The 15,891-nt window shown below is 43.4% G+C and overlaps 1 protein-coding gene across 2 annotated transcripts in view; it reads right to left on the reverse strand.

Annotated features, from left to right (window-relative positions):
• MALT1 (MALT1 paracaspase) overlaps positions 1-15,891 on the reverse strand; it is a 35,160-nt gene that overhangs the window by 16,782 nt on the left and 2,487 nt on the right. For both annotated transcript variants that reach the window (XM_053448173.1, XM_053448172.1), the window contains exons 2-4: positions 12,639-12,805; positions 5,421-5,542; positions 3,389-3,539 (exon numbers count right to left, since the gene is read on the reverse strand). In XM_053448173.1, coding sequence (XP_053304148.1) covers positions 3,389-3,539; positions 5,421-5,542; positions 12,639-12,805 — 440 coding nt within the window. The remainder of the gene's footprint in view (positions 1-3,388; positions 3,540-5,420; positions 5,543-12,638; positions 12,806-15,891) is intronic.

A 15,891-nucleotide genomic window follows, 5' to 3' on the forward strand; every position in this document is an offset into this window, starting at 1 on the left:
AAAACGCAAAATCAAACGATTTTTTAGATTTATGTTCCCTCTCTTTCAGAAAAAAATCCCTCTTGTTTTTTGTTGTACTCTCCAGATGTTTCTGTAAAAGCTCTTCTGCACACTTCTACAATTCCTACGGATGCGTGCGAATTGTCCTTTAGGGACATTCTGCAGCCAATGTGGGTGATGACAGCTAGCATAGTCTATATAACTGTTACCATCTGTTGGCTTAAAGAACGTTTTGGATTTTATCGTATCATCCTCTATGTAAAGTGTGAGGTCTAGAAAGTTAATCTCTTGGGGATGGATGCATGATGAAAATTTCAAATTATATTGATTATCATTTATATAATCTAAAAACTTGTTGAGGTCCTCTGATGTCCCTTTCCATATAATCAGTACATCATCAATGTAGCGCCGCCAGAGGACCAGGTTCGCACCAAACGGGTTATCAGACCAGATGGAATTAGCCTCCCAATCTGCCACATATAAATTGGCATAGCTTGGTGCGAACCTGGTCCCCATGGCGGTACCACAGAGCTGTAAGTAATAATCATTATTGAACCAAAAGAAATTGTGATGGAGGATAAAATCAATACAGTCCAAAATAAATTTGCTTTGCAAGGGATCCATATTGATATCTCTCTGTAGGACTTTCCTGATGGCCTCCAAGCCCCGATCGTGAGGAATTGATGTATATAAAGAAGCTACATCAACCGTAATCCATAAATAGTCAGATTGCCATTTTATATTGTGTAAAACTCCAAGAATGTGCTTAGTGTCCTGAATGTATGAAGGAACATCCTTTACGTATTGTTGTAAAAAATAATCTACGTATTGGGAAGTATTGCTCGAAAGAGAATTAATCCCACTAATGATGGGTCTACCTGGAGGAGATGTAATACTTTTATGGATTTTAGGTAGGAAGTAAAAAACCGCCACTTTCGGAAATTTGATGTTTAAAAAATCATATTCTTCTTGTGTATTTAAAACTTTATTCTTTTTTTTTTTTTTTTTACTTTATTATTCTTTATACACAAGAATATGATTTTTTAAACATCAAATTTCCGAAAGTGGCGGTTTTTTACTTCCTACCTAAAATCCATAAATTTGGCCCTTTAATGTATGAATTTATAAGCTTTGAATTTGCACGTTGCACTTTTTGGTTTTGATTTTTTTCACATTTATTTATTTGAAATGAGATTTTTGACATTTATTTATTTGAAATGAGATTTATCAAATATGGACGATAATGAATTGTCCAGTGTACAAATAATAATGCACTAAATAAGAATGCACTTTATATGAGAAAATAATGAACTTTTAAATTTATAAACAAAACAAAATAATATAATGCACTTTATGAATATATATTGTTGGATTTACACTTATCACCTACCTGAATGATTACACTTATTACTTACCTGGGATTTGTAGTGATTATCCTCTCCCTTTTAATATTAATATTGTCTATAATAGATTAATCCTCCTTTTTACTCTGATTTTAGGTATATTTATCAAAAAGACAAACAAAGCATGTTTCTGATTTTAATCTTTTTAATCCTTTTATTCGAAATATTACATATGTGGGATGCTAAAGGGAATATGTCCGTGTTTGTGCCCTGGGAACGTTCCGTATCGGGACCTGTGAGCAAGCTGCTGTGTCCTTCTTCATTTAACTTGTAAATGGCGTTCGTTTGCCGTGTGCGATAACCGCAACGGCGAGTAAAGGCATCCACGGACACCTACAGGGAATAACATGATGACGCGCATCGACGTGATGACGCCGCCGGGATTCGCGCATTGACGTGATGACGCCGCCAGGACTCGCGCATTGACGTGATGACGCCGCCAGGATTCGCGCATTGACGTGATGACGCCGCCAGGACTCGCGCATTGACGTGGTGACGCCGCCAGGACTTGTGCATTGATGTGATCACGCTGCCAGGACTTGTTCCTCGACGCACATAACGCGATGACGTACCCGGAAGCACCCATATAATACGGACTACAGACATCTATATGGTTAATTCATTTTGTTTTTTAAGTTGATTTTATTAGTTTGGTTTATTGTCTCCTGAAGAAGCCGACGAACTATCGGCGAAACGCGTCGAGACCAATAAAATTTGATATTTTACAGCTGTCTACCGGAGTATCCTATATATCAGGCATTTGCACATTACTCTTTGAGTTGTGCCACTTCTTTGATGTAAGTGCATTTTTTATTTATTCCATTGCGGCTTTAAGATACTGCACCATTGTGGTTCTCCTTGGTTTTACAGCTTCCCATATTCAAGTTTATCCAGAGTCCGTTTTGATGAGCTTCATATATCCAGCCCGTTTGTGAGTGGATCTTACACTTTATTTAATTTTCATTTGGTTTACATATTACACTATTGGTATTTATTTTTTTCCCCCATGTATATGCGCTCCATTGTTTGCTGTTGAATTTCGTATACACCTTAAGGAAGAGTGTTTATGGAAGCTGCTTTTAGTGTGGGGAAGTATTGATTTTATTATTTTATTGTTTCACGTGGAACATTGGTACTTTTTTCTGTTTGCCAAACTTAAATAAAATCAGGTTATTTTACTGCCCTCCAACATTTACTCTTCCTTCCTTATTGCGCTATTGCAACGCACTTCCTCAAAGGCAAGCGTGTCGATGCTGGCCCCTATTATTATAGATAGCCCTGCTCAACGGAAAAGCATTTGCCTGCATCTTCCGGAAATTTATTGATTATAAAAACTTACAATCAGATGGCCAGTGGCCAGTGGGTAATAAAGCACATACATGAAGCAGCATGATATAATTTTACAGGGTTGCACACTAATGGTATGTGCCAGGACTGGCATATTCGGCCCTAGGCAGACTAGGCCTAGGGTGGCAGTTCCAGGGTGGTGGCAGCCCACTGACAGCATCGGACCGCCCACTGACAGCATCGGACCGCACACTCCACATCCTGAAAAAGAGGGTTCTGGGTAGCTGAAGCCATGAACTTTTTTTGTTTCAGCTACCCAGAGCCCCTCTACCGGTACGTGAGCAGGAAGTCCCGCTGATGTTGTGGGTGGGTCAGCTGACGTCGGTGATGTCATGATATATCCCAGCACTCAGCATAGGGGACAGTGGGTGCAGTGGTACGTGGTGGGGGGCCAGGCCTAAGACAGCTCTGTAATGGATGCCGTACTTGCCCAACAATTTGCCGAGTATGCCAATGGCCAGTCTGGGCATCATACGGCCTATAATCATGGGTGAAAATAAAGTAAGCTATTCTTGCCTGTTGCTTTGCAGGAAACATTCTATTTTTCCAAAACAGATAAAATATGCATCAAGTATGATTGTAATTAGTTGAATCCATCCTTTCAGAATGAATATGCTATGCGGCGGAGCCCAACTTACCATAACAGTTGAGGTTACTTTCAAACACATCCAGCAGGGCCCAGTCACTGAAGTTAAATGAATATCCGTTGTTGACTCTGCAGATGTAATAACCAGCGTCCTCTACGCGGACAGGGTTAAAAACCAGCTCCGATGAGTTCCCATGTAGCACCTATAAGCCAGATATCAAAATGAGGAGCCATCTCTCGTCACCAAAAAACTCTTAATTACTTTTCTTCGCTGAAATAACGTATAATAATCAGTCACATACTAATGTTTTAAGATGAAGAGCTTTGTTTAATACATAAATAATTATTTAATCATGTCATTTCTCATTAGTCATTCAAATTATTCATAGAGGGTGGTAGATAAATGTAGCAGCCTCCCAGCAGAGGTGGTAGAGGCTAATATGGCGAAGGAACGTAAACATGCATGGGATAGGCGTATGGCTCCTGAATCTCAGACAGTACCAGATACTAAATAAATCTTTACAGCAGGGAATTTGGCGGACTAGATGGTCTGAATGGTTCCTATATTTTTTTTTTGCCGGGAATACTTTATCATGTGACACTAAAGCAGGCACTGATAGGCCGTTGCCATAAAAACTGAAAAAAAAGGTCTTCTTAATGTTTTTCTTCTTTAAATGTTTGTGATTATACTTTCAATGGAAACGATGAAACGTGGGATCGTCTAAGGGTTATTCTCTTGAGATATTACAGACAGCAGCCAATGTTTTGCGCATTTAATAGCAGACCCAGCATTAATGTGAAAAGCTGGCTTTGGGACTATGACAAAGTATCGAGACACTGCAGAGGATAATAAACTGTGGTAAATCTACACATTCCTTATTATTAATCGATAAATCCCCCCCCCCCTTCAACCATCACTTGAGAAATGCCTTTAATATCTTTATGTTTGCAGAAAGCTTGACTTTGGTAATGGAGTCTGAAAGCCTAAATTAATGCTTTAGAAAAAAATTCCATTCGATTAAAGTCTTTTCTGTTTGTTTTTTTTGTTACAGGGAGGTAATCGGATGCTCGGTTCCCTGTGCATTGCATTGGCGAATCAGTGCATTCTATATAATAATAATAATATATATATCAGTATATAGAATGCATAATAAATGTAAACATCAATATTCATTTTAATATTTAGCTAGGGGTATTTGAACCACCAAAATGCCCAGTGAGCAGCATCCATGTACTGCACAGCCTTCAGACTAATCTCTATAAAGGTGAAGGATGGATCTGAAAGGGTACGGTACCCAAGATGCTAAAATATACCATAATATGACCTACGTACTGGGGTTCTTATTGTAGATGTAATGTATAGAAAATCTCAGGCACCTTAGGGACTATTAAACATGTGCAAAGGGGCCAAAAACTATTTGGATTTGGACAATTTTTTGCTCAGTTTTTGGCCCATTCGTTTTCGGGCAACGAATTACGAGTTATGTATCCCTATTAGAGTCTCCCTCTATGCTTTGCTACAGTCTGTTGGATTTCACCACAACGGCCACCCTTGGCCCCCCACTTGCATCAATAAGCCTTGGCCACCCATGACCCTGTCATCGTTTCACCACTTTTCCTTCTTTGGATCACTTTTGATACTGGGGTACTGACCCCTGCAGACCGGGAACCCCACAAGAGCTGCAGTTTTGGAGATGCTCTGACCCGGTCGTCTCGCCATCACAATTTGGCCCTTGTCAAGGTCGCTCAGATCCTTACGCTGCCCATTTTTCCTGCTTCTAACATCAACTTTGAGGACGAAATGTTCACTGGCTGCATATATCCCCCCCCACTGACAGGAGCCAGGATAACAAGATTATCCGTGTTATTCCCTTTACCTGTCAGCGGTCACAATGTTACGGCTGATCGGTGTATATATAAAAGTAACACTCTATGAACCAGGAAGTTTCCCTCGCTTAATGTTTCATTTCCTTATAACTCTTTGTTAAAAAAAAGTGGTAAAAACAAAAACCCTATATCAAGAGAGCCAACTATGTATTCATTCTCCTAATTTAAATATAGATTGTTATAATTATTATTATTACCTCCTTATTCATCTTGAACCACTGATAGTTGACAACAGGATGACCACTTGCTACGCAACAAAGCTTCACCATGTGTCCCGATAACACTGCCATTGAACCCGGTTGCACAGTAACTTTTATTCCTAATGGAAAAAAAATACAAAATAAATTACTACTAAATCATTAATAATCATTAACACCATAAAGTAAAGTTATGGACCATCCCTATACAAAAATAACAATAAATCACTGTTTGTATCAATTTTTTATTTTTTTGACTGTGACTTTTAAGGCAAATAGAACGACTGACTGTCAATCATAATTTTGGGGACCAAAGAAAATAAGGCATTTTATGCTGAGAATATACAGTACTGCAAATTGAAATATTACTCTAGTAACCATAATCAATATTAGTTATTTTTTATTTGATAAATACTTTAATTTTACATCCTAGGCTGGCATTTACAAAACAGCATAACTAATCGATAAGATTTATTAGACAAGTTTGAAAAAGGATATAAGAGGCCATAATCTGAAACTACAGGGTCAAAGTCTTAGATGTAATGTTAGGAAGTTTTACTTAGAGGGTGATATATATGTGGAACAGTCTTCCAGCAGAGGTGGTAAAGGACTGATTAAGGTTTGAGTCTTTACAGTAGGAATAATGGGCAGACTAGATGGGGTGAATGGTTATCTGCGGATAACTTTCGCTCAGCACCTCCTGTTTTCCCACGATGGTGTCAGCACAGGAAACATGCGCCCAAAGGGTTTCTAAGTTCTCTTTTAGAGACCCAAGGGAAAGCAGTCCGGGGTTTTTTTTTTACATTTATTTGCGATGCTTCAGTTTCAGGGGTTATGTGGAGTGCATTCAGTAAGAGCCCAGAGAATACCCCTGAGATAATCATCTACGGGTGAAAGGTCTGTTTGGTTCTCGTCTTGGGGAGGTCTCATTAGGGCCACTTTGAACCTCAGGCTCGGATAATTGTTATTTAATCCAAATTTTACTGGGCAAAATCAGAGCAAGAAGAGGAAGAAGAGATCACGATCTAAAACTAGAGCCTCAGAGGCTTCAATGAACTGTATGGAAATTTTACTTTGCTGAAAGTCGGGGCTGCCTGGGTCAAAGGATGAAATGCTGCCCCCCCACACACAACAAAACCACTCCCACCGAAACCACGCCCACATCCATTATGCTCAATGATTAATACATTCAGTCTTTCATGCTCTCTCACACTCACATTCTCATTCACGCTTTCCCTCAATGTCTTTCTTCCTTCTCCGCCGACTGCTTCCGTGTCTTCTTTTCCAGTTCTTCTCTTGCCTCTTCTTATTCTTCTTCTTTCTTCGTCCAGTTCTCTGTGAACTTGGCCTCCTGGTGCGCAAAAGGGTGGAGCTTCTGGGCACACCCTCTCCCCCCCAATTGGAGGAACAAGTGAGAGGCTGTCCGCTTGGCTCTGCCCTTTTGTGAACGTGCACCCAGAGGTCCCGAGTAATGCAGATAGATTCCGGGAGAAAGAGAAATGCAGAAACGCTTCTCCTTCTCGACAAATCTATCCGGAAAGAACATGGCTTGGGGCAGCAAATTGCCGCTCCTGTCAAAGTGCCTCCTGGGTCCCGTGGACCCACCGAGACCCATGTAAGGGCCAACACTGTTTTAGGGTGGTAGATGAGTGGAACAGTCTCTCAGTAGAACTTGTGGTAAAGTGTATGGGAGAGTGGTTGATGGGATATATATCTCACCTGGTTACCTCAGCCAGGCATGGTAGCAAACCTAGGTGCTCTCAGGTGAGGCTTCCTAAGCTCGTTACTGGGGAGGAAGCCTTAAAAGAGAGGGCTGTTAGGTTTGCAGAGAGAGGAGAAACTGAATGAAGGAGCAGCTACAGCCAGCGCTGCAGCTCACCAGGTATGAAGCTTTACCCCATACAAAACTGGTTACTTTGCTTTGCGTCAGACCTTAGGCTGCTAGAGAGGTATCCTGCTGTTTAGTTAGAGCCGGACAGGCTTATAGTTTGTTTTGTTTACAAGGTGCTCTGTGACTACAACGTCTAAATAAACGCGCTTTTACGTGGGAAACCTGTGTGAAACTGTCATTGCCGCCCCATGCGTGAGCTGTCCCCTACAATTGGTGGAGAATGCGGGCACAGTGGTGCTAGGAGCAACGGCAGGACAAAACACAGCATCTGAATTTTGTGGACATTTAAAGGGCCGGAAGCATATGTCCTGAGTGAAAGCTGCAGCACTGTAAGGCCCATCCGGCACAATGGAGGAAGTGATAAAGCAGCTGATACAGGCTAACCTGAGACATGAGCAGGCCTTGGAACAGCAACGGAAGTTTCATGCAGAGGCTTTTCACGCCCAGCAACATGCGCAACAGCAGACTATGGCCCAACAACAGGAAACGAATCGCCTGTTAATGGAGCAGATTGCTGCGCTCAGAGAGACTGTTGTGGCTCAGTCCCAACAAGTGGAGGCAAGCCCCCTTGAGACTGTTAACGTGAGGAGGGCCGTTCAGCGGGGCTTACAAAAGATGACACCTGACGACGACGTTGAGGCCTACCTCACCGTGTTTGAGAGAGTGGCGGAGAGAGAGAGACTGCCAGTTGCAGAGTGGGCAGAAGTGATTGCACCCTTCCTGACTGGTGAACCGCAAAAGGCCTACTATGACCTCGGGGAGCAGGATGTCCGGGACTTTACAAAACTAAAAATGGAGATCCTTGCTCGCCTGGGTGTTACGCCCGCTGTTCGGGCCAAGAGAGTCCACTGTTGGAAATACACCATGGACAAGCCTGCCAGGTCCCAGATGTATGATCTGATTCATCTTGTACGCAAGTGGCTGGAACCAGAATCCACTACACCAGCCCAGATTGTGGAAAAGGTGGTAGTGGACCACTACCTCCGCGCCCTCCCGGCGGAGCTACAACGGTGGGTTGGGCATGGAGACCCCAGAACTGCTGAGCAGCTGGTCAACATGGTGGAAAGGTTCATAGCAACCGAGGACTTCCTCCGTGAGGTCCCTGCGGCACCAACACCTTCCAAGACTGTCAGACCCGCGACATCTTTGGGTAAGAGAGTTCCAGCTGGAGGTGTATGGAAAAATGTGAGAGAGAGCAGGGCTCTAGAGTTTGGGCAAGGGCAAAAGACTGATCCTGAACCCCTGGGACCCCACAATCCTAGAAAGGGCTCCCTACTAAGGAGGCCAGGGACCCCCCAGTGCTGGAGGTGCCATGAGTGGGGACACATAGCCGCCTATTGCCCTCTTAACTCAGAGCCCATGGTGTGTGACGCTAGTCGGCGTCAGTCCCTATTTGCAGAACCTGTTTGTGCAGCCATTCCAGAGTCAGAGACTGAGCCACATTTTTGTATGGTGACAATAAATGACTGCTCCGTGAAGGCACTTTTGGACTCGGGTAGCCTGGTGACTTTGGTTCGGGCCGGCCTTGTGGCTATGGACTACGTGCCGAACAAGCACATAAGAGTGCTATGCATCCACGGGGATATTGTCGCTTACCCTGTGGCCCCCATTAAGTTGGTGACCCCATCTGGAACTGTGACCTACGAAGTCGGAGTTGTAAAAAGACTTATGCATCCGGTTATATTAGGCCGCGATTTCCCATTGTTCTGGGAGTTGTGGAAAAGGGGGAACGTTTCTGCAGCGGGGGAACAAACTCCGGCAGAGTCTGTACCCTTCCCTGTAAATAATGGGTCATGTGAGACGGCCATTGGAAACAATGATACCAGTAAGGGGCATGATGAAAAGGATGTAGGCCCACCTGAAATGTATAGTGAAGATTCTTTCCCCTTGCAGGTGTTAGCTGGGGAGGAAGAAGAAGAAACTTCCCTACCCGGCCAACAGGTCTTAGATTTAGAAATGTCTCGGGGTAACTTCGGGACCGAGCAAGTGAGAGACCCCACTCTGGGAACTGCACGGGCAAATGTCACCGTAGTAAATGGGGTACCACAGGAACCCGAAGCTGACCAGAAATTTCCACATTTTGCCATGAATGGGGATCTAGTGTACCGGGTCACCAAAGTTAACACGGAAATTGTGGAACAGCTTCTGGTGCCGAAACCATACCGACACCTGGTGTTGGACATAGCTCATAACCATGTGTTTGGGGGGCACTTGGGGACTAATAAAACGCAAGAGAGGGTCCTCCAAAGGTTTTATTGGCCTGGGGTGTATGAAGAAGTAAAAAGGTATTGTGAGTCATGCCCCACATGCCAGAAAAGTGCCCCAACACCACACTTCCGTAGCCCCTTGGTGCCACTTCCCATCATCGAAGTACCATTTGAGAGAGTTGCCATGGATTTGGTAGGGCCCATTGTCAAATCTGCTAGGGGACACCAATACATTTTGGTTGTATTGGATTATGCTACCCGGTACCCAGAGGCGGTACCCTTAAGAAACATGGCCTCCAAAAATATTGCTAGGGAGTTGTTTTACATGTTCTCTCGCACGGGGATCCCTAAAGAAATTCTTACTGACCAGGGTACGCCCTTTATGTCACGGGTCATGAAAGACCTGTGTAAGTTGTTTAAAATCACTCACCTCCGTACCTCAGTGTACCACCCTCAAACAGACGGGTTAGTTGAGAGGTTTAACAAAACCCTCAAGCATATGCTAAAAAAGGTGGTAGAAAGGGATGGCCGGGATTGGGACTGTCTATTACCCTACCTCATGTTCTCTATCCGGGAGGTGCCCCAAGCATCTACAGGGTTTTCCCCCTTTGAGTTAGTCTATGGCCGACATCCAAGGGGTTTGTTAGATATTGCCAAAGAAACTTGGGAGACCGAGGCCACCCCATATAAAAGTGTTATTGAACATGTGGCTCAGATGCAGGACCGAATAGCGACAGTGATGCCTATAGTTAAAACGCATCTACAAAGAGCACAGGAGGCCCAGAGCAGAATTTATAACAGATCTGCCAGGTTGAGGGCCTTTAATCCTGGGGACAGGGTCCTGGTTTTAGTGCCCACCGTTGAAAGTAAGTTTTTAGCCAAGTGGCAGGGTCCCTATGAGGTTGTAGAGAAGATGAGTGAGGTGAACTACAAGGTCCATCAACCAGGCAGGAGAAAACCCTTCCAGGTTTACCACGTAAACCTGATCAAGCCGTGGAAAGATCGGGAGTCTTTGGGGGCAACCCAGGCAGGGGTCAAAGAAGTGGGGCAACCCGTTCCCCCAGTAACAATAGGAGAGGCACTGTCAGTGCCCCAGAAGCAGGAGGTGAGGGAGTTCCTGCAGGAAAACAGACGCAAGTTTTCGGACCTACCTGGGCGTACCCACCTCATAAAACACCATATTAAAACTGAGCCTCACAGTAAAGTGAACCTGAAGCCATACAGGATACCAGAAGCACGTAGGGAGGCGGTATCCTCTGAGGTCAGGCGCATGCTTGAATTAGGTGTGATTGAGGAATCCACTAGTGAATGGTCAAGCCCCATTGTGCTAATCCCAAAGCCCAATGGGACGTGGAGGTTCTGTAATGACTTCAGGAGATTAAATGAGGTCTCAAAGTTTGATGCGTACCCCATGCCCCGAGTGGATGAACTGGTTGAGAGGCTTGGGAAGGCAAGGTACATCACAACACTTGACCTTACAAAGGGCTATTGGCAGATACCGTTGACTGAGGAGGCTAAAGAGAAGACTGCCTTTTCCACTCCAGAGGGCCTGTTCCAGTATGTTGTAATGCCATTTGGGTTACATGGGGCCCCTGCTACCTTCCAGAGGCTGATGGATCTGATTTTGAGACCTCATCGTGATTATGCCGCTGCTTACCTGGACGATGTGGTAATTTTTTCGTCTGACTGGAAAAGTCACCTCTGTAAGGTACAGGGCGTGTTAGACTCCATTAGTGATGCAGGCCTAACCATAAACCCTGAAAAATGTGCAGTGGGTCTGGAGGAAGCAAGATACCTGGGTTATATCATTGGTAGGGGGCTGGTTAAACCCCAGATCAATAAGATTGAGGCGATACAGAACTGGCCTAGGCCAGTAACAAAGAAACAAGTGAGGGCTTTCCTTGGCATAACCGGGTACTACCGTCGGTTCGTGCCCAACTTTGCCTCAATGGCAACACCATTGACAGACTTAACGAAGGGTGATAAGTCAGTGATGGTAAAGTGGAACCCCGAGGCAGAGAAGGCTTTTCAGAGTCTGAAGTCTGCCCTATGTGACCAGCCAGTGCTCGTTTCCCCAGATTTTAGGAAACCATTTCTGGTTCAGACAGACGCGTCTGCTACAGGTTTGGGAGCAGTTTTGTCGCAAGTGGTTAATGGGGAAGAACACCCAGTGCTGTACCTGAGTAGGAAACTGACCCCAGCAGAGGCAAATTATGCCATAGTGGAAAGGGAGTGTCTCGCCATCAAGTGGGCGTTGGAGTCCCTGAGATATTACCTGCTGGGCCGGGAATTCGTGTTGGTGACTGACCATGCTCCTTTGGCATGGATGAAACAGAATAAGGAGAGAAATGCAAGAGTGACCAGATGGTTTCTCTCCTTGCAAAATTTTAGATTTACAGTGGAGCATAGACCAGGGAAGTTGCATGGGAATGCGGATGCGTTGTCCAGGGTGTACTGTATGGTTGCTGACGCTGTCCAGACCTCTGGTCTGGAGTCGACGGGGGGGATATGTGGTAAAGTGTATGGGAGAGTGGTTGATGGGATATATATCTCACCTGGTTACCTCAGCCAGGCATGGTAGCAAACCTAGGTGCTCTCAGGTGAGGCTTCCTAAGCTCGTTACTGGGGAGGAAGCCTTAAAAGAGAGGGCTGTTAGGTTTGCAGAGAGAGGAGAAACTGAATGAAGGAGCAGCTACAGCCAGCGCTGCAGCTCACCAGGTATGAAGCTTTACCCCATACAAAACTGGTTACTTTGCTTTGCGTCAGACCTTAGGCTGCTAGAGAGGTATCCTGCTGTTTAGTTAGAGCCGGACAGGCTTATAGTTTGTTTTGTTTACAAGGTGCTCTGTGACTACAACATCTAAATAAACGCGCTTTTACGTTGGAAACCTGTGTGAAACTGTTATTGCCGCCCCATGCGTGAGCTGTCCCCTACAAACTGGTAAAGGCTAAAGTGAGGGTGTTTAAACATGCATGGGATACACATGTAGCTAACCTTACTCTAAGCCGAGACCAAGCACTTTTTAAGGTCTGATGGGCCGAATGAGTCTGCTGTTACATTCTATGTTTCTGTTTTGCGCATGGACCGTATCACCAAGATAAATAATCATAAGAACTCACCTGGTGGTTTCAGGATGGTAATAGCTTCCGACTGGCCTATACTTTGTAAAAACTCTGACAGCTCCTTGGTGGTACATCCACGATCCCCCATTAATCTCAGTAAACTGCGAGTGGGGCTTCCTTCTGAATCCAACACTTTCAAGGAACATTGATGAATTTCCTGTGAACTATAAAAAAAAAAGGATTTGCAAAGGTGTAAGCAGCAGAATCATTAAAAGAAAACATGTTGCTTTGTATAAAGGATTGTGTGGAGCAGGAAAATCCATCTGGATTCAGCCTTCAACTGTAAATCCCGATGCTGCCACTCAATGAGTGGAACAATTCTGTTCTACACAAGGCCTCAACGTCATTGCTCATATGCGCCCAACAGTGAGGGGTTTGGGGTTCTCCTTAGTTTAATGCTCGGTGCTTGTCTTTCTGTGATGAGGTCTTTAAGAAGCCATCACTGCGGAATGAACGACAGGGATCCTGCGCTATGGAGGGGTACTTAAGGATCAGATCCGAAAAACATAACATTAGGGACCGCATGTTCAACACCTGCTTCGGGTCACGGCATCAGTGGACAGTTCTGTGTTGTCCCATTGTACAGCATTGTGTGTAAGCGTGTGCCAGTGTGTATGTAATTACCATTGCGGGAGGCAAAGGGCCGTTGGGGCCAGTGGGCTTTGCCTGCCTCCCCGAGCCAGGAGATGCTAGCCCTCCCCTGAAGACTGATTAAGGTCTTTACAGCAGGAATAACGGGAAGACTAGATGGGGCCGAATGGGTCAGATCAGCCGGTCCTCTCTGTGCGTTTGTTGGTCTTACACCATTTGTGAGCCGGAATCCAGGCATTCCTTTAATATTATTAATCGAGAATCCTAATTAATGTTTGTTTTATTGGAAAAGCGACGTATTCCTCCATTTCAAAGCAAGTACGTCATTAAAATCCTAAATACATGCAAATCTAGAATCCGGCGCTAAAAACTCAAAAGCCATTCATTTTTACCATTAAAGTGTGTTTTAGTAAATATATACTTAAACTCTGTTAAATTTAAAAAAAAAAAACTTTTTGCAATTTTTTCTTTAGCATTTCCATCAATAATTACAAACACTTTTAAATGTATCTTTATTTGTAGCATTTACGTTCTGTCTTGCGTTCTAACAGACTTCAGCCAACGCCATGGTCATTGTATTGTGATGTAACATAGATTGCGTACAGTTGTAGTAATTATCTCCCTATGTATTCACAATGTTACTCTGCCAGGTTACTATGCTCCAGCACTGAAACAGTTAAGCTTCTATGAAAGAGATATTTGGCCATTGAATAGGCAAAGCAGGTCCGGTTGGCGGTTGTGCCCGCGCTGTGGCACTTTTCATAATGAGTTCTCTTTTACAGTTTAATAATACAGTTTCGAAAAGCATAGGAGATCACATAGGAGATCACATAGTCACCCTTACCACGGGGCATTTAATGTTACAAACGGGATCAGGTAACCCATTTCGTTCTGGTTCTGGAGGCGTTATCTGACTCACTGGCTTTCCCAGCAGGCATGCGTCAGAAAAGTGAAGAAAAAGTGAAGAAAATACAGTCTTACGAATCAAGAGTCATCAGAAAAATCCTACCATTTCCTTCCTATGATTCAAAGGAGCAAGATATCAAACGCCTGACGATTTCACCGCATTTCTGATGAATTATGACATTGTTTTATGTATCCTGATGTATGGTTTCCCCGTTCATCCATTGTATCCGAATAAACCCAATAATTACGGAAGGACTTAGGTACAGGAGACGTGTATATTTCAAAGGTATGTGAGGACAAGCCATAAAACTCGAGGGTCAGGGGCTTAGATTTAGTGTAAGGAAGTTGTAGTTAGGTGGAACAGCTTCCCAGCAGAAGTGGTAGAGGCTAATACTTAAACACGCTTGAGATAGGCACATGGCTCCTGAATGTAGAATAAGACCAAGGACCACTCCAGTGTCCCATAACATCCCCACCAATGAATAATACATATTAAAGTGCCTGGTAAATACTTTAATAAAAGGTGGGCTGATCTATGAGATCGGAATCCGTGTTTCTAATCAATCCTAGACAAACGTCCTCTGATACATTTCCATCAACACCAAAAATCAGCCAAATGCCAAATGCACACAGCTCACGCTGCTACAGAGATGAAACATTTCATTGACAACAATCACCGGCGAGTATTCACAGACACGTCATGAAAGAGACTAATGTGCTGATCAATACAGCGGTGGTCACCGCGTTAAGTAGGAAAACCCTAATTCTCATTATATACGCGCCGCTGAGATAGACACAAACAACCTATGTCTAACGTAACCTTTTTTCACTATATATGTTGCATGTTACATTATCAACATAAAAAAATATCAACACAAATGGAGCAATTGATATTAAACGTAAACGCACACATTTTTTCCTCTGGGGCTTTATTTACTAAACGCTGGTTTCAAATATACCCATTGTACAGCTCTACGGAACATGATGGCGCAATATAAAATATATAAATAATATTATTTTACTTTGCTGACTGTTATATACATGGTGAACGGCCAACGCCAGTAAGCTTCCCATGCAAGAACGGATATTTGCCCTGCATCATGCATAGATAAACTCATTTCATGAATATCTCAAAGATGGAATTGGGCAAAAAGCTATAATTCTCCATGATCATACATTTAAAGATTATTGAAACTATTTTAAAATATATGTATTTAAAATAGTCGGGGGGCTTCTGCATTTTTGTATTTGTTTATTTTTTATTTGAACATAAAACCCGCAACTTTATAATGATATCGGCAGCAGAATTCACACTACTTATTCCATCTAAAGGAATGTTTTTAGTACATGAAGAGTAATTTGATCTTGTATTAAATTTGCTTTTTATAGGAGGCTTCTTCCCTCCTCTGATAGGGGCCTATAGAGCACTGGGGGCAATAAAAAGTCTTGATCTGGTTATATAATTATACAATATGTAATTATACAATATATATATATATATATAAAATTATACAATACATATATATATATATATATATAAATAGCTTCTATAGCACTAAAGGTCCATCTACATCATAGTATTAAGATGCAGAAGCAATTAGGTCATGGAGCAATAGTGCCCCAGTTTTCCTAGGGCGGGTAGGATACAGCCATACGCTATATGTTCTCATGTTCCTATAAAGTTAAATAAAGCGTATGGAGTTGTGGACCGGATGAAGAGTCAGATATAAGTCTTCTGGTCCACAGGCTTCCA

The sequence above is a fragment of the Spea bombifrons genome, chromosome 1 (assembly GCF_027358695.1).
Source record: "Spea bombifrons isolate aSpeBom1 chromosome 1, aSpeBom1.2.pri, whole genome shotgun sequence".
Classification (NCBI taxonomy): domain Eukaryota; kingdom Metazoa; phylum Chordata; class Amphibia; order Anura; family Pelobatidae; genus Spea; species Spea bombifrons.